The sequence below is a fragment of the Oncorhynchus masou genome, chromosome 24 (assembly GCF_036934945.1).
Source record: "Oncorhynchus masou masou isolate Uvic2021 chromosome 24, UVic_Omas_1.1, whole genome shotgun sequence".
Taxonomy (NCBI): domain Eukaryota; kingdom Metazoa; phylum Chordata; class Actinopteri; order Salmoniformes; family Salmonidae; genus Oncorhynchus; species Oncorhynchus masou.
The window spans coordinates 50752086-50776646 of record NC_088235.1 but is presented as its reverse complement, the minus strand read 5'-3'; the positions used below and the strand labels follow the sequence as shown (position 1 = coordinate 50776646).

At 44.3% G+C, this 24561-nt stretch overlaps 1 protein-coding gene across 9 annotated transcripts in view; it reads left to right on the top strand.

The window, feature by feature from the left end:
• LOC135512304 (carbohydrate sulfotransferase 15-like) overlaps positions 1-24293 on the top strand; it is a 43138-nt gene extending 18845 nt beyond the window's left edge. The window contains exons 2-9 of one of the 9 annotated variants that reach the window (XR_010451395.1): positions 5498-5655; positions 7626-8310; positions 8442-8784; positions 9675-9818; positions 18497-18653; positions 18970-19126; positions 20091-21942; positions 22096-22149. Coding sequence is in view for 7 of the 9 variants with exons in the window: in XM_064934200.1 (XP_064790272.1) it covers positions 7828-8310; positions 8442-8784; positions 9675-9818; positions 18497-18653; positions 18970-19126; positions 22096-22243; positions 22942-23132 (1623 nt within the window). In the remaining 2 variants the exon portion in view is untranslated. The other 8 variants (XR_010451394.1, XM_064934202.1, XM_064934200.1 and 5 more) reach the window with 8 other exon arrangements.
• Positions 24294-24561: the final 268 nt, after the last annotated feature.

The following is a 24561-nucleotide window of genomic DNA, read 5'->3' as shown; positions in this document are numbered from 1 at the left end:
AGAGAGGAACCAGGCTATGTGGGGTGGCCAGTCCTCATCTGGCTGTGCCGGGTGGAGATTATAACAGAACATGGTCAAGATGTTAAAATGTTCATAAATGACCAGCATGGTCAAATAATAATAATCACAGGCAGAGCAGTTGAAACTGGAGCAGCAGCATGGCCAGGTGGACTGGGTACAGCACGGAGTCATCATGTCAGGTAGTCCTGAGGCATGGTCCTAGGGCTCAGGTCCTCCGAGAGAAAGAAAGAAAGAGAGAAAGAGAGAATTCGAGAGAGCATACTTAAATTCACACAGGACAGGAGAAGTACTCCAGATATAACAAACTGACCCTAGCCCCCCAGACACAAACTATTGCAGCATAAATACTGGAGGCTGAGACAGGAGGGGTCAGGAGACCCTGTGGCCCCATCTGATGACACCTCCGGACAGGGCCAAACAGGAAGGATATAACTGTAACTTCAACTGTAACTCTTTATCCACAATTTTGCAGGGGGTGTAAAACCATAACACAAACTTTTTCCAGCAGTAGACTATGATTGGTAACGTCAAAAGCCACACTGAAGTCAACAAAACAGCCCCCACAATATTTTTATCATACATTTCTCTCAGCCAATCATCAGTCATTTGTGTTAGTGCTGTGCTTATTGAATGTCCTTCTCTATAATCGTCCTGAAAGTCTGTCAATTTGTTTATTGTAAAATAGCATTGTATCAAGTTTCTAAAGGTTGGTAACAGAATGATTGGTTGGGTATTTGAGCCAGTAAAGAGGGCTTTACTATTCTTAGGTAGCAAAGTTACTTTTACTTCTCTCCAGGCCTGAGGGACCACACTATAATAGGCTTAAGTTGAAGATATGGCAAATAGGATTGCCAATATTGACCGCTATTATGCTCAGTACTTTTCTATCCAAGTTGTCAGACCCCGGTGTAGTGTAGTTTCTTCTTCTTTTTCTTCAGTTTAGTCACACGATTTCACAGTTTGCCAATTGGTTGTGCAGACAGATTTATTTGCCATTCCTTTTGCCTCATCCCTCTCATCTATAAAATGTTTCAATTCCTCATCAATCCACAGGGATTTAACACTTTTCTCAGTAATTTTCTTCATGGGTGCAAGCTTATTAGTAACTGGGATAAGCAATTCCATAAATGTGTCAAGTGCAACGTCTGTTTGCTCCTCATTACACACCACGGACCAACAAGTATTATTTACATCATCAACATAGGAATAACTATAAAACTGATTTTATTACCTCTTACACACTATATTATGCCCAGCCTTTGGAACTTTGCTTTTCCAAAGATATGGCTACTATATTGTGATCAGTACATCCGATGGGTCTGGATACTGTTCTCTAGCACATGTCTGCAGCATTAGTACAGATGTGACAATACATGATGTTGATTTAATTCCTGTGCTGTTTCTAACTACCATGGTAGGTTGACTGATAATCTGAACCAGGATTCAGGCACTGGTTACAGTTTGAAGCTTTTTCTTGAGTGGGCAGCTTAAATGAAAGCCAGTCAATATTTAAATCACCCAGAAAATATACCTCTCTGTTGATATCACATACATTATCAAGCATTTCACACGTTATCTAGATACTGACTGTTAGCACATGGTGGTCTACAGCAGCTTCCCACCAGAATGGGCTTTAGGTGAGGCAGATGAACCTGTGCCCATATTACTTCAACAGTATTTAACATGAGTTCCTGTCTAATCTTTACAGGAATGTGGAAAAAACACCCCCCAGACCAGGGGGAACAGTCAGAGGAGCAAACACTGACAGTTGGAATATGTGATGGAATGGAGTAGGGAGTGGTGTGCGTGTATGTGTGTACCTTGGTGGAAAAATGTGTGTGGGCAGTGGCACAGGGAGAGAGACCTGCTCTAATGGGATCCTGGAGGCTGAGATTTGAGATTTGGGGCTGAGGATTTCCGTGGCCCTGAGTCTCTAGGCATCTGGCTTGTAAATGCATATCATTAAAAGGTGGAGATCTGCTGCATCCCTCATGGCTGAGCTATTTTTTTCAGTTTTCGGTTGTGTATTCAGGTCCATTACGTGCCCTCCTTTGTGTGGTCGGTCAGGTGGGTTTTACATCAGCAGCAGGGTTGGACTCTAACCCAGATGGAGTGGAACATAGGGATGCCTGTCCACATCCCATTAATCACACTTGCAATATCGAGTGGTAACAACCTCTGTGTGTGTGTGTGTGTGTGTGTGTGTGTGTGTGTGTGTGTGTGTGTGTGTGTGTGTGTGTGTGTGTGTGTGTGTGTGTGTGTGTGTGTGTGTGTGTTATTTTACCAGGGAAGATATTGAGATCTAGGTCTCTTTTTCAAATGTTCCCTGCACATTACAAATATACACAATACAAAAACACAGTAATGGGAAGCACATGTAAAACATCACAAATCACACAGAAAAACTAACATTCCTCCACAAATCATTCCCAAATCAGTACTCTAAACTGCCCGAACGGCACCAGAACATTAAGATGAAATGTATCTTGAATGTTGTTATTGTAACAATGACGCTGGGATTCAGGTGGAGGAGAGACGCCATAAATTCTGAGCGTACTCCGCCCAGAGAAGGAATTGGGCCCACTCCCCCTGCCAGTCGTGGCAGTGACTTCTCAGGAACCTACCCAGTTCCTGTTTAATCCTCTCCACCTGGCAGTTGGACTGAGAGAGATAGGGATAAAATGTCAGGATTTTGAGAATTTGTACACAACCACCAAAATGGTGGTGAAACCATGAGAAGGGAGATCAGTGACAAAATCAATGGACAGATGAGACCATAGACGCTGAGGCACGGCAAGGAGTTTCCCTGCTGGAGCGTGCCGGGGAGATTTGGTTTGTGCACATACGGAACAGGAGTTGACATAGCGAGTGACGTCTTGCGCCAAGGTAGGCCACCAGTACCTTTCGGAGATAGATTAAATAGTGCGGGTGATACCTGGATGTCCAGCGATGACAGCTGTGTGAGACCAGGTCAGCAGCCGATCCCTTATCTCCGTAAGAACTTATATTTCCTCAAGAGGACAGGTAGCGGGTGCGGGTTCCCTCTCCAGGGCCTGGCGAATGTCCACATCTACGTACCAGACCACAGGGCCTTGTCAGGTTGTGCGCTACTGGTAAGAAGTCAAGTGCAGGAGAGCGGAGAGTTGTGATCAGGTGCACACTTTAATTGGCAGAAGTAACAACAGACGGACGCAACTGAGTCAAAACCCTCCAGCCAAATGGCAAAAGTGCAAAGCGTGACAACAGTCACAATGTGGCGCGTAACACAAAACATGTAACAAAACAATTCCACACAAAGACATATGGGAAACAGAGGGGATATATATGTAGTGTGATTAGGGTATGTAAACCAGGTGTGCGGGGAAACAATACAAAACAAATGGAACAATGACAAGTGGTGCGGTGATGGCTAGAAGACCGGTGACGTCGACCACTGAACGCCATCCGAACAAGGAGAGGAGCCGACTTCGGCAGAAGTCGTGACAGGACTCAAGAGAGGAGAATTATGGGTGCACTCAGGGCAGGAACCTCTCCCGAATCGTAGAGACGGGATATCAGCTTTGGTGTTCTTTGAACCTGGGCGATATGTCAGAGTGAAGTCAAATCTAGTGGAAAAAAAGGGCTCACCTTGCTTGACGTGGGTTCAGCCGCTTTGCTGTCTGTATTTACTCCAGGTTCCGATGGTCAGTGAACATGAGAAATTTGTCCTTGGCCAGTGTCTCCACTTATCTACTGCCAACTTCACCGCCTGGAGCTCCCATCGCCATCATAGTTCCTCTCTGCAGGGGACAGTTTCTTTGAGTAATATGCACATGGAAACAATTTATGTGGATTGCCCCCACACCCACTTCTGAAGCATCCACCTTCACCACAAAGGGCAGCGTAGGATCTTGGTTTTTGAGCAACGGGGCGCAGGTGAAATGTCCCTTCAGTAGGCCGAAGGCTTCGTCGGCTGCAGAACTTCACCCCAATTTACAGGGACCACCCTTGAGGAGAGAGGTGAGAGGAGAGCGCTAAAGTTCTTGATGAAGTGGCGGTAGAAGTTGGCAAACCCCAAAGACCATTGTCACCCCTTTATTTTGGTTGGGACTGGCCATGACCTGGCAGCATCTACCATCTTACCATTCATCATCACTCCTTGCAGGCTGATCTGGTAACCCAGAAAGGAGACAGCCTCTTGATGGAATTGGCACTTCTCCTCTTCGACATATAGGTGGTTAGCCAGGAGGTAATCCAGGTAGCTGAGTAGACCAGGATGTCGTCTATATAAACGAACACCTGGCGTCCGAGCATATCCCAGAACACCTGGTTAATGAATGCCTGGAACACTGAAGGAGCGGTCTGGCCATCCTGCCGTAGTTTGAGTAGGCGCTCACTCCCCTCTCTGCCCTCTGGTGGATGATTGAAAACTAGTTTGAACAGAGCCATGAACCCCTCATAGGAACCCAACTCCTCCTCTCTCCCAGGCGGCCGTAGCTCACTCCAACACGCGTTCGGTCAGCAGGGAAATAACCATGGCAACCTTGGACCTCTTGGTGGTGTGGACTCCCATCTGATTAGCAAAATAGAGGGATCCCCGTTGTAGGAAGCCGCGGCATTTGGATTGAGTCCTGTCATATTTTCAACAAAAGGTGGCGCTACAAAGTATTAACTTAAGGGGGCTGAATAATTTTGCACAGCCAATTTTTCAGTTTTTGATTTGTTAAAAAAGTTTGAAATATCCAATAAATGTCGTTCCACTTCATGATTGTGTCCCACTTGTTGTTGATTCTTCACAAAAAAATAGTTTTATATCTTTATGTTTGAAGCCTGAAATGTGGCAAAAGGTTGCAAAGTTCAAGGGGGCCGAATACTTTCGCAAGGCACTGTATGTGTGTGTAGACTAAACAAACTCTTGGTTTTGACTCCCTGAAATCTCTGCAAAGGAGGCATGCCAAATCATCCCCTCACCAAAAGACTCACTCTGACCCAGATGTCTGCCAAAGACAGAACCAAGCAGGGTTGAATATACCAGCTTTCATCTTTAAATCTCCTCTCCCTCCATCATCCCCATCAGTACCAGTACCAGCACTGTCCTCTCATCCCATAGACACAGTTTTTGTATGCTCTGTTTGCGTTGCGGATACTGCATACTGGACCTACACCTTGTGGAGATGACCTCAAACACATAGCATTTTTTGTGTCGTTGAATTTTTAACTCAGCTCAAAAGCATGTAGACATTGTGAGTAATTCAAATGGAATATTGACTCACATAAATCTTTGGAACATTGAGCACTCATGGGGGATACAAACATATGTTAGGCTATACACAAGGATTTTAGGTTATGGTAGAAATCACTGGGGGTGCGTGTTACTTTATAAATTGTTCCATTCCACACTCTGCCTGTTTCCCACACAAGTTCCGTCACAGATCAATTCTAGACGCTTTTATTCCCATGGTGTTAAGAATGCTGGTCTTGCCCCCTCATCTTGTAGTCTCTCTTCAGAAATCAAGCCTACAGTTTGGGATGTTGGCTGCTGGCTCTGGCAGACAATAACCTTCCATGAGTTTTAAAGAGAGGACAGGAGACCCCCTTCATTTGATCAGCAACAGCAGTACCAGGAGAAGAACACATTCAGCTGAGACCTTGAAAGTAGGATACAAACCTTTATAGGCTATATACCATTACATAATGATAGGAGAGAGTGGGGTAAGTTGAGCCAATGGGGTAAGTTGAGCCAAAGGGGTGTGTTGAGCCAAAGAGGTGAGCTGAGTCAAAGGGGTAAGTTGAGCCACCCTTGTTTCTAGGAAACCATGCACATAATTCATCATTTGATCAAATATTTAGGAAGAGGTCATCATTTCATTGAGTCTGTGAAGGAAGAAACCACATAGAAAAAATGGTAAGCAAGTTACGTTAAAAAATGGATTTTCATCCAACTCAATGAATATGTTAGAGGTTTCATGATACTGTATCTAAACCAAAGTAGATAATTTTAAGACTGTTCTATACATCAGTAGGGGTCTCAATATGAGGTTCTGAACCTAGCATGAAAGTGCATTATAGTGGCTGTGTGGGCTAATATAGTCAAAATGATTGCTTGGGGTAAGTTGAGCCAATGGTTGAACAAATTGAAGTGTTTTCTTCCATGGTGATACGCGATAACAAAAAGGCCTGGAGTTAAAGGTGTAAAAAAATAAAGTGTTTGTTAGGTGTTAAGCCTGTGTTAAAAGATGCTTAAAATTATTAAAAGACAAAAATGTGATTGTGGTTGTGTTGAATTGTTTTTGGGAAATAAATATAGGCATTGTTTTATAAAGGTAATGGTCATATTTTATTCAGTACAGATTTGTAGGTGGCTTAACTTACCCTGCCCTGTGGCTCAACTTACACCATACCTGAGGTGAATTGTGCCAAGTGACCTCTTTTTTTGGACAAGATATGTTCTCAAAACTAATATTCACACAAATTCAGATTATTTCGATGGATGCACAACATCCTGAAATATATGTAGAAATCTTTGTTAGAAAGGACACTATATTTCCCTTGAGGGAGTGATGCTGAATGTAAAAAATGACTCAACTTACCCCACTCTACCCCACATTGAATATCTTTTCACTAAATCTATTTTTAATTGCTGAATGTTATAGGTTGTATGATGACACATCGCTCAAGTAGAGTGTAACCTAACATTTATGACAGCCAGTGCTATAAATATGATGTGACTATTTAAAATCACTGAAGTGTTCAGTGGCCTCTGTTTAATGAGGCCCCAGTGTGAATAGAACAACCATAATGCAATGAGGAATAACACTGTAAATTCATTGAATGTACCAAGTGTAATTCACTGTAACTGGGCTGGGATTTCATTTCAACATCCAGAGGGATTGTTCATTCGTATAAACTCTGGAAAGAAAAGAAAACGGAATGAATTATGGTTCTAGGAAGTGTGATGGAAGTGTTTTTAAAGAATTTTGTCAGTCCTCTGTCTGGAATTATTCAGCACACAGCTCCAGAAATAATACTTGCTTTCTCTATCTAAAAGACTGCTGCACTGGTTGTCCACCTGTATCAATAGTACTGTTGATGTCACAAGAAAACCTTTAATCTCCAAATCATAACATTTTTTGTGGATCAACCTTTCATTCCCCCGTAGAATAGAGGGAAATGTGTTCTAAAATGTTAAGGTTTATTTTATCCTATAGCCAGAGGACTTTGATAAGCCCTAAATTCAGAAGATGAAGGTACAGACAGACCCTTTTGTACCCATTGTTTTGATCCTTATACCTAAAGCAGGGAAGCATTGCCTGACACACACTCTCTGATATGAGCTTCCTGAGAGGTTGTGATATGTAATTGGAATGGTCAGACTTGCTAGTGGAGGAAGCAGAATTAATGTTACATGTCTCACATGTTAGATCGCCTCTGACTGAACCCTAATCCTGGAATAATACTTAGCACCTGGTCAGGAAATAGCTGTGAGCTGTGTATGACAAAGTCCACAAAACACTACACCATTGAAGGGGAAAACCAATCACAGATTCATTGACCATTGTAGTGTTCAAAATGTTCCTCTTTTTTAAAAACAGTTGAAAAATAAATATAATTATCTCGTTTGACAGGAGAACACTACTGAAGGCCAGACTGTGGTGCTACAGTACCTGTTGTGCCTACAGCAACATTTGGAGCAGCCATGATGGATAAACCCTCTACTGCTCCTCCACACACCTCCCATCCCACAATAGATGTGCCTTGACGGCCCCAGTCCCTCCCCTCTGACATCTGCATCCCCTCTCCACAGCCCTGTTCCATCCTGTCTACATAATGTCTCGTACAGACTACAAAAATGGTGCCATTTCTCAAACGCACTACACATACGGCCAACTCTGCCCCATAGAAGTTAAGAACTACAGGAAAAGACCCACAATGCCTTGTTTGGACAATGTGGATGACAGTCACATAATCCTGCCCAGTGTCCTGGAGGTGAGGCGGGTTCCTCTGTGGCCATTGGGCCCCCTGAGGAGTGTCACAAAGGTCAAGGTTATCAGCTACCTGCTCGGACTGACATTGACCTTCCTCATTATGGCTTCTTACGTCTTGACCTTGGATAAAAAGGGTCTGATGCTGACACCGCCACCGTTCCACCTCAGTACTATAGTCAACCCCAGCAGCACCATCTCCCCTAACCTGTCCTCTACCAAGGACTATGTCAATATTAACCTCCTGGTGAAGTGCATTACAGCTAAGCTTGAGTTCAGCCCAAGGAAGCTGCCTCTTCTGAAGGATGTTGTCAATAGTGACTCTCATGTGAGTATGTGTCTGGCCTGTTGCTTCATGTGTGCTATTTTGTTTCAGGGCAAAAATTCTTTCAATCATAATATGAATTAAGATAAATTGTTTAGGACTGTTTGACATTGTATCTGTTTTGCACTTCCCAGTTGTTTTCCATTATTCCTCGTCAGTTCCTCCCCAATATCAAGAGTCCATGCTGGTATGAGGAGCTCTCTGGGAAAACCAAAGTGGATCCTTACAGGAAAAACTTGTATGCAGTTCGCTCCAAGACCTTCCGGACGGTCCGTGACTACCTGAGGAATCATTTCCAGGAACACTTGTCCCACAGCGTCGACGACAAGCAATACCGCCTGCGCTGTCTGCCATATTTCTACATCATTGGCCAGCCCAAATGTGGCACAACGGACCTGTTTCACCGACTGCTGCTACACCCGGAGGTCAAGTTCACCACCATGAAAGAGCCCCACTGGTGGACAAGGAAAAGGTTTGGTAAGCCCTAGTCCCCCTGTCTTCACTTTGGTAGAACTGCCCAAAGAATTTGACTTCCCTTGTTTTTGGATGGAAAACCTTTACGTTGGCTTCAACAGACATTTCACCCTGCCAAAATACATTTACAGGGGAACCACCAGTAATGTGTGGATGAACTTATTTCTATTCATATTCATATGACATATATTTTGAGGTAATACAGTTTTCCCAATGACTGTGCCGAAATCTACATTATGTACACTAGTAACAGTATAACTGAATGAAAACACAAAGAGTTGCCTCTGTTTTGATCATCTCCGCTTATAACTCCCCCTACAGTTATTTTTCAAAACCTTTGTACAGAGTGAGTAAGTGTTGTTCTAGACCTCTACTGTAGTGTGCGGGTGATAGACGAGACCAGGTCCAGCCCCTCCAGCCTAGTGTCTGTTGTAATTCCTTTAATTGAATGGAATGCTTCATGGTAGTCTGAGAGGCAGCGTAGGTGTTGGATCACACTCTGAGGAGAGCCATACTGTCGAGCACACAGAGTGCATTGATTGCCGACTCCATCGCCAAGTGGATTTGTGGGCGTTCAAAGCAGTGGGGGAAATGGTTGAAGATGTTGATCTTTCTGCTGACAATGGATCAGAAAGGCAGCTACATCGGGTCTCCTGTGGCGATGTAGTCGGAGGTCTTAATCTTCTCTGAGCTTTGACAGGTGTGAAAATATGGAAGGAACTTACAGTCAAAATTGTATCACCTTAATTAAGCTGGCAGAGAAGTTTTGTTGAAAAATATGATTTGCTTTTGAGAGGGTCTCGAGTTATGATAGATCATAGATGGAAGTGGTAGTAAAATGAGATTGAATGATGAAGTCGTTGACCATGATGTTGTTTTCCCTTGTGGTGTAGGTATCATCCATCTTAAAGACGGCCTCCTGGAGCGCTTCCCTGTGGAGGACTACCTGGACCTTTTTGACCTGGCTGCCTACCACATCCAGCAGGGAATACTGGGAAATAATTCTGGAGATGACAGCCAGCGACACATCATCACAGGTAACATACAGGTCGTCATATATGTACTGTAGGTCATTTATGTACACAGGACACATCTTCAATAATAATTTATGTCATTTGCAAGTCTTTATAAACTCTTGGGTTGCACTCCACAAAGTAAGTCATAGAGGCTGGCTTCTTCACTCTTTTCAAGAAAGTCATGGAGGCTGCCGTCTTAGTGTGTGTGTGTGTGTGTGTGTGTGTGTGTGTGTGTGTGTGTGTGTGTGTGTGTGTGTGTGTGTGAGTGTGTGTGTGTGTGTGTGTGTGTATTATGTATATGCTTATGTGAGGAGGAGGTATTGTGTGATTCAAATCAAATCAAATGTTATTTGTCACATGCTCCAAATACAACAGGCGTTGACCTTACAGTGAAATGCTTACTTACAAGCCCTTAATTAACCAACAATGTAATTTTAAGAAAAAAACTCAAAAAAGTAAGAGGTAAGAATAACAAATAATTAAAGAGCAGCATTAAATAACAATAGCAGGGCTATATACAGGGGGTACCGGTACAGAGTCAATGTGTCAATGTGCGGTGGCACCGGTGTCGAGGTAATTATGTAAATGTAGGTAGAGTTATTCAAGTGGCTATGCATAGATAATAATAGAGAATAGCAGCAGCGTGGGCGGAGGCAAATGGCTACCCAGACTATGCAAATAGTCTGGGTAGCCATTTGATTAGCTGTTCAGGAGGAGTCTTATGGCTTGGGGGTAGAAGATGTTTAGAAGCCTCTTGGACCTAGACTTGGTGCTCCGGTAGCAGAGAGAACAGTCTATGACTAGGGTTGCTGGGTTATGGCTAACGAGACGTGGTGTGATCACAGAAACATACAGAAACATACAGGAACTCAAATCCTTCTGTTCACCTGATTTAGAATTCCTCACAATCAAATGTTGACCGCATTATCTACCAAGAGAATTCTCTTCGATTATAATCACAGCCGTATATATTCCCCCCCAAGCAGACACATCGATGGCTCTGAATGAACTTTATTTGACTCTTTGCAAACTGGAATCCATACATCCTGAGGCTGCATTCATTGTAGCTGGGGATTTTAACAAGGCTAATCTGAAAACAAGACTCCCCAAATTGTATCGGCATATCGATTGCGCAACCAGGGCTGGCAAAACCTTGGATCATTGTTATTCTAACTTCCGAGACACATATAAGGCCCTGCCCCGCCCTCCTTTCGGAAAAGCTGACCACGACTCCATTTTGCTGATCCCTGCCTACAGACAGAAACTAAAACAAGAATCTCCCACGCTGAGGTCTGTCCAACGCTGGTCCAACCAAGCTGATTCCACACTCCAAGACTGCTTCCATCACGTGGACTGGGATATGTTTTGTATTGCGTCAGACAACAACATTGACGAAAACGCTGATTTGGTGTGCGAGTTCATTAGAACGTGCGTTGAAGATGTCGTTCCCATAGCAACGATTAAAACATTCCCAAAACAGAAACCGTGGATTGATGGCAGCATTCGTGTGAAACTGAAAGTGCAAACCACTGCTTTTAATCAGGGCAAGGTGACTGGTAACATGACCGAATACAAACAGTGCAGCTATTCCCTCCGCAAGGCTATCAAACAAGCTAAGCGTCAGTATAGAGACAAAGTAGAATCTCAATTCAACGGCACAGACACAAGAGGTATGTGGCAGGGTCTACAGTCAATCACGGACTACAAAAAGAAAACCAGCCCAGTCACGGACCAGGATGTCTTGCTCCCAGGCAGACTAAATAACGTTTTTGCCCGCTTTGAGGACAATACAGTGCCACTGACACGGCCTGCAACGAAAACATGCAGACTCTCCTTCACTGCAGCCGAGGTGAGTAAAACATTTAAACGTGTTAACCCTCGCAAGGCTGCAGGCCCAGACAGCATCCCCAGCCGCGCCCTCAGAGCATGCGCAGACCAGCTGGCTGGTGTGTTTACGGACATATTCAATCAATCCCTATACCAGTCTGCTGTTCCCACATGCTTCAAGAGGGCCACCATTGTTCCTGTTCCCAAGAAAGCTAAGGTAACTGAGCTAAACGACTACCGCCACGTAGCACTCACTTCTGTCATCATGAAGTGCTTTGAGAGACTAGTCAAGGACCATATCACCTCCACCCTACCTGACACCCTAGACCCACTCCAATTTGCTTACCACCCAAATAGGTCCACAGACGATGCAATCTCAACCACACTGCACACTGCCCTAACCCATCTGGACAAGAGGAATACCTATGTGAGAATGCTGTTCATCGACTACAGCTCGGCATTTAACACCATAGTACCCTCCAAGCTCGTCATCAAGCTCGAGACCCTGGGTCTCGACCCCGCCCTGTGCAACTGGGTACTGGCCTTCCTGACGGGCTGCCCCCAGGTGGTGAGGGTAGGCAACAACATCTCCACCCCGCTGATCCTCAACACTGGGGCCCCACAAGGCTGCGTTCTGAGCCCTCTCCTGTACTCCCTGTTCACCCACGACTGCGTGGCCACGCACGCCTCCAACTCAATCATCAAGTTTGCGGACGACACAACAGTGGTAGGCTTGATTACCAACAACGACGAGACAGCCTACAGGGAGGAGGTGAGGGCCCTCACAGGAAAATAACCTCACACTCAACATCAACAAAACTGAGGAGATGATTGTGGACTTCAGGAAACAGCAGAGGGAACACCCCCCTATCCACATCGATGGAACAGTAGTGGAGAGGGTAGTAAGTTTTAAGTTCCTCGGCGTACACATCACAGACAAACTGAATTGGTCCACCCACACAGACAGCATCGTGAAGAAGGTGCAGCAGCGCCTCTTCAACCTCAGGAGGCTGAAGAAATTCGGCTTGTCACCAAAAGCACTCACAAACTTCTACAGATGCACAATCGAGAGCATCCTGGCGGGCTGTATCACCGCCTGGTACGGCAACTGCTCCGCCCACAACCGTAAGGCTCTCCAGAGGGTAGTGAGGTCTGCACAACGCATCACCGGGGGCAAACTACCTGCCCTCCAGGACACCTACACCACCCGATGTTACAGGAAGGCCATAAAGATCATCAAGGACAACAACCACCCGAGCCACTGCCTGTTCATCCCGCTATCATCCAGAAGGCGAGGTCAGTACAGGTGCATCAAAGCTGGGACCGAGAGACTGAAAAACAGCTTCTATCTCAAGGCCATCAGACTGTTAAACAGCAACCACTAACATTGAGTGGCTGCTGCCAACACACTGACTCAACTCCAGCCACTTTAATAATAGGAATTGATGGGAAATGATGTAAAATATATCACTAGCCACTTTAAACAATGCTACCTAATATAATGTTTACATACCCTACATTATTCATCTCATATGTATACGTATATACTGTACTCTATATCATCCTTATGTAATACATGTATCACTAGCCACTTTAACTATGCCACTTTGTTTACACACTCATCTCATATGTATATACTGTACTCGATACCATCTACTGTATCTTGCCTATGCTGCTCTCTATCATCACTCATTCATATATCTTTATGTACATATTATTATTTTTTATTTATTTTACCTTTATTTTACTAGGCAAGTCAGTTAAGAACAAATTCTTATTTTCAATGACGGCCTAGGAACAGTGGGTTAACTGCCTGTTCGGGGGCAGAACGACAGATTTGTACCTTACTAGTTACTAGTCCAACGCTCTAACCACTAGGCTACCCTGCCGCTGTATCCCCTAACACTGTGTATAAGACAGTAGTTTTGGAATTGTTAGTTAGATTACTTGTTGGTTATTACTGCATTGTCGGAACTAGAAGCACAAGCATTTCGCTACACTCGCATTAACATCTGCTAACCATGTGTATGTGACAAGTAAAATTTGATTTGATTTGATTTGGAGTATTTTACCATTTTTAGGGCCTTCCTCTGACACTGCCTGCTATAGAGGTCCTGATGGCAGAAAGCTTGGCCATGGTGATGTGTACTGGGCTGTACACACTACCCTCTGTAGTATCATGCGGTCGGAGGCCGAGCAGTTGCCACACCAGGCAGTGATGCAACCTGTCAGGATGCTCTTGATGGTGCAGCTGTAAAACCTTTTGAGGATCTGATTACCCATGTTAGTTTGTTGGTGATGTGGACGCCAAGGAACTTGAAGCTCTCAACCTGCTCCACTGCAGCCCCGTCAATAAGAATTGGGTCGTGCTCGGTTGTCCTTTTCCTGTAGTCCATCATCTCCTTTGTCTTGATCACATTGAGGGAGAGGTTCTTGTCTTTGCACCAGGTCTCTGACCTCCTCCCTATAGGCTGTCTCATCGATGTAAGTGATCAGGCCTACCACTTTTGTGTCGTCAGCAAAGTTTTTTTTTTATTTTTTTTATTTCACCTTTATTTAACCAGGTAGGCTAGTTGAGAACAAGTTCTCATTTGCAACTGCGACCTGGCCAAGATAAAGCATAGCAGTGTGAACAGACAACACAGAGTTACACAAGGAGTAAACGATTAACAAGTCGATAACACAGTAGAAAAAAGAGTCTATATACATTGTGTGCAAAAGGCATGAGGAGGTAGGCGAATAATTACAATTTTGCAGATTAACACTGGAGTGATAAATGATCAGATGGTCATGTACAGGTAGAGATATTGGTGTGCAAAAAAGCAGAAAAGTAAATAAATATAAACAGTATGGGGATGAGGTAGGTAAAATTGGGTGGGCTATTTACCAATAGACTATGTACAGCTGCAGCGATCGGTTAGCTGCTCAGATAGCAGATGTTTGAAGTTGGTGAGGGAGATAAAAGTCTCCAACTTCAGCGATTTTTGCAATTCGTTCCAGTCACAGGCAGCAGAGAACTGGAACGAAAGGCGGCCAAATTTAGGTGTTGGCTTTAGGGATGATCAGTGAGATTACCTGCTGGAGCACGTGCTCTGGGTGGGTGTTGCCATCGTGACCAGTGAACTGAGATAAGGCGGAGCTTTACCTAGCATGGACTTGTAGATGACCTGGAGCCAGTGGGTCTGGCGACGAATATGTAGCGAGGGCCTGCCGACTAGAGCATACAGGTCGCAGTGGTGGGTGGTATAAGGTGCTTTAGTAACAAAACGGATGGCACTGTGATAAACTGCATCCCGTTTGCTGAGTAGAGTGTTGGAAGCTATTTTGTAGATAACATCGCCGAAGTCGAGGATCGGTAGGATAGTCAGTTTTACTAGGGTAAGTTTGGCGGCGTGAGTGAAGGAGGCTTTGTTGCGGAATAGAAAGCCAACTCTAGATTTGATTTTAGATTGGAGATGTTTGACATGAGTCTGGAAGGAGAGTTTACAGTCTAGCCAGAAACCTAGGTACTTATAGATGTCCACATATTCTAGGTCGGAACCATCCAGGGTGGTGATGCTAGTCGGGCGTGCGGGTGCAGGCAGCGAACGGTTGAAAAGCATGCATTTGGTTTTACTAGCGTTTAAGAGCAGTTGGAGGCCACGGAAGGAGTGCTGTATGGCATTGAAGCTCGTTTGGAGGTTAGATAGCACAGTGTCAAAGGACGGCCCGGAAGTATACAGAATGGTGTCGTCTGTGTAGAGGTGGATCAGGGAATTCTCCGCAGCAAGAGCAACATCATTGACATATACAGAGAAAAGAGTCAGCCCGAGAATTGAACCCTGTGGCACCCCCATAGAGACTACCAGAGGACCGGACAGCATGCCCTCCGATTTGACACACTGAACTCTGTCTGCAAAGTAGTTGGTGAACCAGGCAAGGCAGTCATCAGAAAAACTGAGCCTACTGAGTCTGCCGATAAGAATATGGTGATTGACAGAGTCGAAAGCCTTGGCAAGGTCGATGAAGACGGCTGCACAGTACTGTCTTTTATCGATGGCGGTTATGATATCGTTTAGGACCTTGAGCGTGGCTGAGGTGCACCCGTGATCTGCTCGGAAATGAGATTGCATAGCGGAGAAGGTACGGTGGGATTCGAGATGGCCAGTGACCTGTTTGTTGACTTGGCTTTCGAAGACCTTAGATAGGCAGGGAAGGATGGTTGTAGGTCTGTAACAGTTTGGGTCCAGGGTGTCTGGAGGGGGATGACTGCGGCAGCTTTCCAATCCTTGGGGATCTCAGACGATATGAAAGAGAGGTTGAACAGGTTGAACAGGCTGGTAATAGGGGTTGCGACAATGGCGGTGGATAGTTTCAGAAATAGAGGGTCCAGATTGTCAAGCCCAGCTGATTTGTACGGGTCCAGGTTTTGCAGCTCTTTCAGAACACCTGCTATCTGGATTTGGGTAAAGGAGAACCTGGAGAGGCTTGGGTGAGTAGCTGCGGTGGGGGGGGGGGGAGCTGTTGGCCGAGGTTGGAGTATCCAGAAGGAAAGCATGGCCAGCCGTTGAGAAATGCTTGTTGAAGTTTTCGATAATCATGGATTTAACGGTGGTGACCGTGTTACCTAGCCTCAGTGCAGTGGGCGGCTGGGAGGAGGTGCTCTTGTTCTCCATGGACTTTACAGTGTCCCAGAACTTTTTGGAGTTAGAGCTACAGGATGAAAATTTCTGCCTGAAGAAACTGGCCTTTGCTTTCCTGACTGACTGTGTGTATTGGTTCCTGACTTCCCTGAACAGTTGCATATCGCGGGGACTATTCGATGCTATTGCAGTCCGCCACAGAATATTTTTGTGCTGGTCGAGGGCAGTCAGGTCTGGAGTGAACCAAGGGCTATATCTGTTCTTAGTTCTGCATTTTTTGAACAGAGCATGCTTATCTAAAATGGTGAAGAAGTTACTTTTAAAGAATGACCAGGCATCCTCAACTGACGGGATGAGGTCAATGTCCAGGACACCCGGACCAGGTCGATTAGAAAGGCCTGCTCACAGAAGTGTTTTAGGGAGAGTTTGACAGTGATGAGGGGTGGTCATTTGACTGCGGGTCCGTAGCGGATACAGGCAATGAGGCAGTGATCGCTGAGATCCTGGTTGAAGACAGCAGAGGTGTATTTGGAGGGCCAGTTGGTCAGGATGACGTCTATGAGGGTGCCCCTGTTTACAGATTTAGGGTTGTACCTGGTGGGTTCCTTGATGATTTGTGTGAGATTGAGGGCATCTAGCTTAGCTTGTAGGACTGCCGGGGTGTTAAGCATATCCCAGTTTAGGTCACCTAACAGAACAAACTCTGAAGCTAGTTGGGGGGCAATCAATTCACAAATGGTGTCCAGGGCACAGCAGGGAGCTGTGGGGGGTCAGTAGCAGGCGGCAACAGTGAGAGACTTATTTCTGGAGAGAGTCATTTTTAAAATTAGAAGTTCGAACTGTTTGGGTATGGATCTGGAAAGTATGACATTACTTTGCAGGCTATCTCTACAGTAGACTGCAACTCCTCCCCCTTTGGCAGTTCTATCTTGATGGAAAATGGTATAGTTGGGTATGGAAATCTCAGAATTTTTGGTGGCCTTCCTGAGCCAGGATTCAGACACGGCAAGGACATCAGGGTTAGCAGAGTGTGCTAAAGCAGTGAGTAAAACAAACTTAGGGCGGAGGCTTCTAATTTTGACATGCATGAAACCAAGGCTTTTTCGATCACAGAAGTCAACAAATGAGGGTGCCTGGGGACATGCAGGGCCTGAGTTTACCTCCACATCACCCGTGGAACAGAGGAGGAGTAGTATGAGGGTGTGGCTAAAGGCTATCAAAACTGGTTGGTTAAAACTTCTTATGGCTGCAGGGGCAGTATTGAGTAGCTTGGATGAAAGGTGCCCAGAGTAAACTGCCTGCTCCTCAGTCCCAGTTGCTAATATATGCATATTATTAGTATTTGATAAAAAACATTCTGAAGTTTCTAAAACTGTTTGAATGATGTCTGTGAGTATAACAGAACTCATATCGCAGGTTGGTTAAGGGCTTGAAAATAAGCATTTCACGGTAAGGTCTTCAACTGTTGTGACAAATAGAATTTTATTTTGTTTGAATGTACAATGATTCCTTACACTACGCTTGTTTGTGTTGTCACATAATCTGACATAATCTAAGCAATCTATTAGAAGGGAAATGCCAGACTAATCTTTAAGTGAAAAAGTACATTTTGTGTGCATTACATCATCACGCACAGATTTTTTTTAATGCACCAAGTCAGTTCGGTGGAAAAAAATGCATGTTGTCTTCATACAGATTTTTGAATATTTGCATGAAAATCTTCCGCTAATTGAATGGAAACGTAGATACTATTATGGATATATCCAAATAAATGTCACCTGAAAAAACCTTCAATAAATGCTAATGCAGCTACTTTGCTGTTATTCTGGCTGCGCTGTTCGATGTGACTGTGTTAGCTGAAGTTGGCTAGCTAGCAAGCAAGGGATAAGAACGTTGCCATGCTGAACATTTAGAACAAATTACTGGTTCACATCCAAAGACGTACAACAAAAAGATCTCTGGCAACCTAACCGATAGAATGAACAACCAGCTGGCTTGGTTAGCAACCCTACATTTGTGACGGGACTATGTCTCGTAGAAGGATGAAATAGTATGAATAAATTCATAAAAATTAAGTTTTTAATGAAAATAGGTAAATCATTAATTTAATATGTTGGCAACCCGTTGTATGAAAGTGATAATTCCCTCAAATCCGATGTCTGGAGGGTATATTGGCACAGTTTGCCTCCAAACACCAGCTTCTCTGGCATTATCACTTAAATGGGCATCACACTTCTGTTGGATTGACAGGTGAAGCAAGCGCATCCACAATGTGGGACAACCAAGCCTGGAGCTATCTCTATGACAACCGGGTGGATGGGGAGCCTCCTTTCCTGGCCCAGGACTTCATCCACACTGTTCAGCCCAACGCTAAAATCATCGTCATGCTCAGAGATCCTGTAGAGAGGTACAGATGTGGGATCGTAATTTGACCAAGTTTCTCACAGCAGGAAATAATCCTGCAGCAACTGCAGTACATTATCATGTGGATTATAATTAATGGACATTTTCTTTGGGGTTGATCCATTTTTGTGTTTATGCAAATCAAGTCTGAAATATTAAAGTGGAAATTACAAACCTTAGAATCATTTTTAAATATTGAATACACTATTCTCACACACCAGGGTGATCAAATTAAGTCCGACAAAGTTTTCACTATAGTGCATTTGGTCAATGTATCTAATGAAAGTATATTTTCTGGTTTGTGTCTCCGTGTGGTTTAGGTTGTATTCAGACTATCTGTACTTCAACATGGCTAACAAGTCAGTGGAGGACTTTGACCAGAGGGTCTCAGAATCCTTACAGCTGTTTGAGGCTTGTTTAGCAGAGAGCTCCATGCGTTCCTGTGTCTACAATACCAGACTTTCCAATGCCATGCCGGTGAGTGGAACATATAAATAAATAAAATAATAATACATATGCCATTTAGCAGGACACTTTTACAGTCATTCATGCATATTTTTATTCCTGGCATTGGAAATGTACATGTCATGCCCTGACCTTAGAGATCCTGTTTATGTCTCTATTTTGGTTTGGTCAGGGTGTGATTTGGGGTGGGTATTCTATGTTCTATTATTTGTATTTCTATGTTTAGGCAGGGTAGGGTTCTCAATCGGGGACAGCTGTCTATCGTTGTCTCTGATTGAGAACCATACTTAGTTAGCCCTTTTTCCCACCTGTCTTTGTCGCAAGTTGACTTTGTTTACGGTACATAGCCGTTAGCTTCACAGTTTGTTTTGTAGTGTTTATTGTTTTGTTCGGCGTCTTTTCAAATAAAAAGAAAATGTACGCTCACCACCCTGCGCCTTGGTCCTCTTCATTCAACGGCCGTGACAGAATTTCCCACCACCAAGGGACCAAGCAGCATGGTCAGGAGGAAAGGACACGATGGAAACCTGAGAGGCAGCTGGGGGGGCAGATGACGTGGGCGTCGGTGCTGAGGGGTGAGTCCGAGACTGAGGAGGAATTCTTGGACCGTTTGAGTGAGGAGTGGTTGGCAGTGGAGAGGGACGAAAGAGTTTGGAGGGGTTGGAGTCTGGAGCAAGACAGTCGCTTTGAGGAGCATGTGACCCTTCAGGCACCATGCTTTGAGGTTACACATACTGTGTCGCCGGTACGCATCCACAGCCCAGTGCGTCCTGTGCCAGCGCCCCGCAGTTGCCGGGCTAGGGTAAGCATCCAGCCAGGATGGGTTGTGCCAGCTCAGCGCTCCAGATCTCCGGTGCGTGTCCACGGCCCAGTATTATCCTGTGCCAGCTCCACGCACCCGGTCTCCTGTACATCTGCCCAGCCCGGTAAGCCCTGTGCCAGCTCTACGCACTAAGCCTCCTGTATGTCTCCACAGCCTGGTGAGTCCGGTGCCTGCTCCCAGAGCCAGACCTCCTGTGTGTCTCTCCACTCCAGTGATGATCCATGGCACGAAGCCTCCAGTGATGATCCATGGCACGAAGCCTCCAGTGATGATCCATGACACAAAGCCTCCAGTGATGATCCATGACACGAAGCCTCCAGTGATGATCCATGACACAAAGCCTCCAGTGATGATCCATGACACGAAGCCTCCAGTGATGATCCATGGCACAAAGCCTCCAGTTATGATCCATGGCACGAAGCCTCCAGTGATGATCCATGGCACGAAGCCTCCAGTGATGATCCATGGCAAGAAGCCTCGAGTGATGTTCCATGGCACAAAGCCTCCAGCGACGGCCTTCAGTCCGGAGCCTCGAGCGACGGTCTCCAGTCCGGAGCCTCCAGCGATGGCCTCCATTATTCTGTTTATTGTGTCACTATCTTTGGTGGATAGTGTATTGTCTAGATGGGAAGTAATGTGCAAGAGCAAGAAGAAACACTCATTTTGACCGCATTTATTGAAAGAGCATTATCCCACAAGGCACAGAGGGCAGTTCAGTGTCTAGTTTTGATTTACGCTTGGTTGAGTTGTCAGATAACCTGAATTCAATGTGAAATCAACAAAAAATGTCAGTATGTCATTGGAGTTGGGTTAAAATGTGGGTGAAAAAAGAGTTAAATCCCCATTATGTTGATGACTTTTTACAAATCCTTGTTGATTCAGCATCATCACATTTTTTGTGTTTTGTTGAAATGACATGGGAACACTGTGGATTTAAACAGTTTTTGCCCAGTGGCATGTCATCAAAGTGCATACAAAGTTATTCAGAAATGGCTTTGTCTATGCCAAATTGTGATACAGTTTCCATGTCTTAGCTAGATTGATTCCATGCCAACTTGTGATCCATAACTCAGGCCTTTATTTTCCATGTCTAATGGGATATTTTATTAAAATCACGGCTACTTCCTTGAGGCTGGTGAAAATGTGTTGTGACATATGCCAGTGATTTGATTAGTGAGGAACTGTGAAGTTTCCTTTCAGAACTGATTGAACTGAAATGCACTTACTGGAAGTTATTTAGGAAGTAGTCTCTAGAAATATTGTCATTTATTTTCAGAAAATACATTTTCTTGCTGTTTTAACTATTTTACTACATTGACATTGGCTCAGTTTTATACAGGTATGTGTGCTTGGTTTAGTTTATGATGATCCCCATTAGCTGTTGCACATGCAGCAGCTACCCTTCCTTGGGTCCATAAGCTTTAATGCTGTAAACATTTCCTTATTGGACAGAGATCAGCAAAGCTAAGTAAAGGCTTGCCAAATGCCCTCTGTAAATTGTAAACCGTCCAGATGCTGTAATGTACCGAGCAGCATTTCCACGGGGTTGAGCTGAGTTAGCTCTGTCTGTACCCTCATCACACAGTAGCATACCAGGTTGGCTGCAACTGTCACAGCCTGGGGCACAGCTAGTTTACATAGGAAAAGCACAAATCACGATACCCACAGCCAGAGATAAACACTACTGTTCACACAGTTCTACATACCTCTCAACCTGATTTGTGGTAGTAATGTTATTATATTGGTGCCAACATGGTGTTCAGAGGAGTACCTTTGGACATCCGTGTGTACCTATTAAGGTAAATAAATATGAACAAAGTATAAGTTATTTGACATACAGCAGCGTCATGAATGTCGACCTAAAGTAGCTCCCTGTTTACATTTGACTTCTGAATCCATGCTGTTGAGCTTATGATCGTTTAAAAAATAGTCCCTCCTCTCTCTCTCTGCTGTATCTACAGAAGTATAAGTACTTTTGTCGGTTGGTCTCCAGCACTCTCTGCAGGTAAGCTTGGGTACGAGTCATGCTGTAACTCTTTATCACCAGTATTCTTATAGCATGTACCTTGTTCTCCACCTTAACAATGAAGCCTTGGTAGAATAGTTATGTAAATGTGATGATAGTCTAATGTTCAGTGTTTGTTGTGGTCCTCTCCAGGTCAGACTGAACCTGGGACTATATATTGTCTTCCTGCTGGACTGGTTGACTGTCTTCCACAGGAATCAGATCCTGGTTCTGCAGTTAGAAGACTACGCTGCCAATCTGAGACTCACCATAAATAAAGTATTTGACTTCCTAAACGTGGGTAAGTACTGGGAAAAACACAGTCATCAGCTCGAATTCTACATCAACATCCTAGGTTTGTTCAGAGCTGGGACACAATATTGTGGATGCATGTACATGTCTGCTTCTTCCTCTGTGTGCATTTCAACATCTGGGGCCTCATTTATCAAAGGTGTGTGTGCATAAAAGAGACTCTATACCTTGAATGCGCCACAAAGATTTGTATGTATTAATGTTGAACATGATGGGAAAGTGTGCCTATCTCCACACAAATCTCAAATGATGTGTGTGCACAACTTCCAGAAGGTCGATCAACTGAATTGCAAGAAAATAAGCTTTATTGTTCATTTGGGGGAAATGGGGAGGTGTTTGATGCTTGAGAATTATTATAATGTAAATCAATTGATGTAAATCAAAACTAGACGTTGAACTGACATCTGTTCCAAGTCGGTCCTTTTCTGACATAATTGGTTTAAATTATTCCTGCTACACAACAAATAGTAGGCTACCATTTATCAATCAAGTATGCTTGAAAGTAAATAGACCGGTAGTGTTGACAGTATGTGACAGTATGATTATACTACAGTATTGCTGTGCAATAGGATTAGGAGCGTGACATCGTAGCCTATTTAATCTCAGAGCCTATACCAAGGCAGACGATAGAAACACAATCATCTATTTATAAACAAAATATTGAACAATAATTCGTATTTTGCATAGGGCCTTTATCTGAGCAGATCGAGGCAGCACTCACCAAGAGGCCCATGTCCAACACACGGAGGGCAGCAGACAGGAGCTTGGGACCCATGTTGCCCAGCACCAGGGACCTCCTCAGGGTGTTCCACCGGCCATTCAACCACAAACTGGCCACAGTCCTGGACAACAAGGCCTTCCACTGGACAGAGACATGAGGAATGTCTCAATCAGAGATGGATACAATCCTGAGGAGTAAGTCCCCCATGGTCCTATGAGTCCTATGAGATGAACTGTCAAGTGGAATAAACCATGGACATTACATGTCACAATGGGTGAATGTATAGACAATAAAATGGCTGAGGTACTGAACAATGCATCTGTCTAGTACTTTTTTAAATAACCTCTATTTAATTAGGCAGGTCTGTTAATTAAGAAAAACATATTTTTTTACAATAACAGCCTACCCTGGCCAAACCCTAATGCGGTTGACACTGGGCCAATTGTGCGCTACCCTACAAGACTCCCAATCACGGCCGGTTGTGATACAGCCTGGAATTGAACCAGGGCTTGTAGTGAAACCTCTAGCACTAAGATGCAGTGCCTTAGACCTCTGCGCCACTCGGGAGGATATCATTTTTTGTGTGGTTTCACGGCGATGCCCTTTCATGTTGGTGAAGAGTTCGCTTTTTGTTGGAGACTCCAGGAAAATGACTTGGATAGAACCTGGTGGACTACTCCCTCTAGTGGGGAAGCTTTCCATATGACACATACTGAGAGTGAAAGGAGAGCCTTCACAATGCTAATGATGGATCATTTTTTTATACTGTATGCCAGTGTTTCCCATCTCCAGTCCTCGAGTACCCCCAACAGCACACATTTTTGTTGTAGCCCTCGGCAAACTCACCTGATTCAAATCATTGCGGGCTTGATGATTAATAGACACGTTGAATCAGGTGGGCTTGTCCAGGGCTACAAAAAACGTGCAGTTGGGGGTACTCGAGGACTGGACTTGAAAATACTGCTGTATGCCACTGGGCATTTCAATTGCAGTCATTGTGAAATAATTCTATAAGAAACAATATTGGAGCAAACAGCACAATGGATTTTATCAGATGACGTTGCCTTCACGTAATGGAAGGTGATGCCAAAGAAATATTTCCATCCTGGATGGGCAATAAAGTTTTATTCTATTCTATTAATCTTTAAAAACAAACATGAAACACCCTGTTGCTACGGCCATACAATGCTCATTTTAACTACATTAAATGTATTAAATGTTAAAGACGTAAACAAATGGTCATAAGCTGCTTTTTTCATATGAAATTTGTGTTTGATCATAGACGCCATTCTATACTGCCCTAGACACACATTGGTACACGTCCTCACACCAGAGGGCAGCATAACCACAGAGACTCAGTATGGAATCTATCATTTCCCAACATCATGTTAACCTATCTCCTTACCAAAGTCTGGCCTGTTTGTTTCTAACTGGTATTTTCCAGTATTTTCTATGTTTTTACACACTCTGTATGTGGGCACATTTGACATAAAATCAAGCATTAAGCCTAGCTTACCAGCCACCCACTACAATCTCTAGTCAATGTTGAATGTCTGAGCACAGGCGTTGAAGTGTTTTTGAAGTGT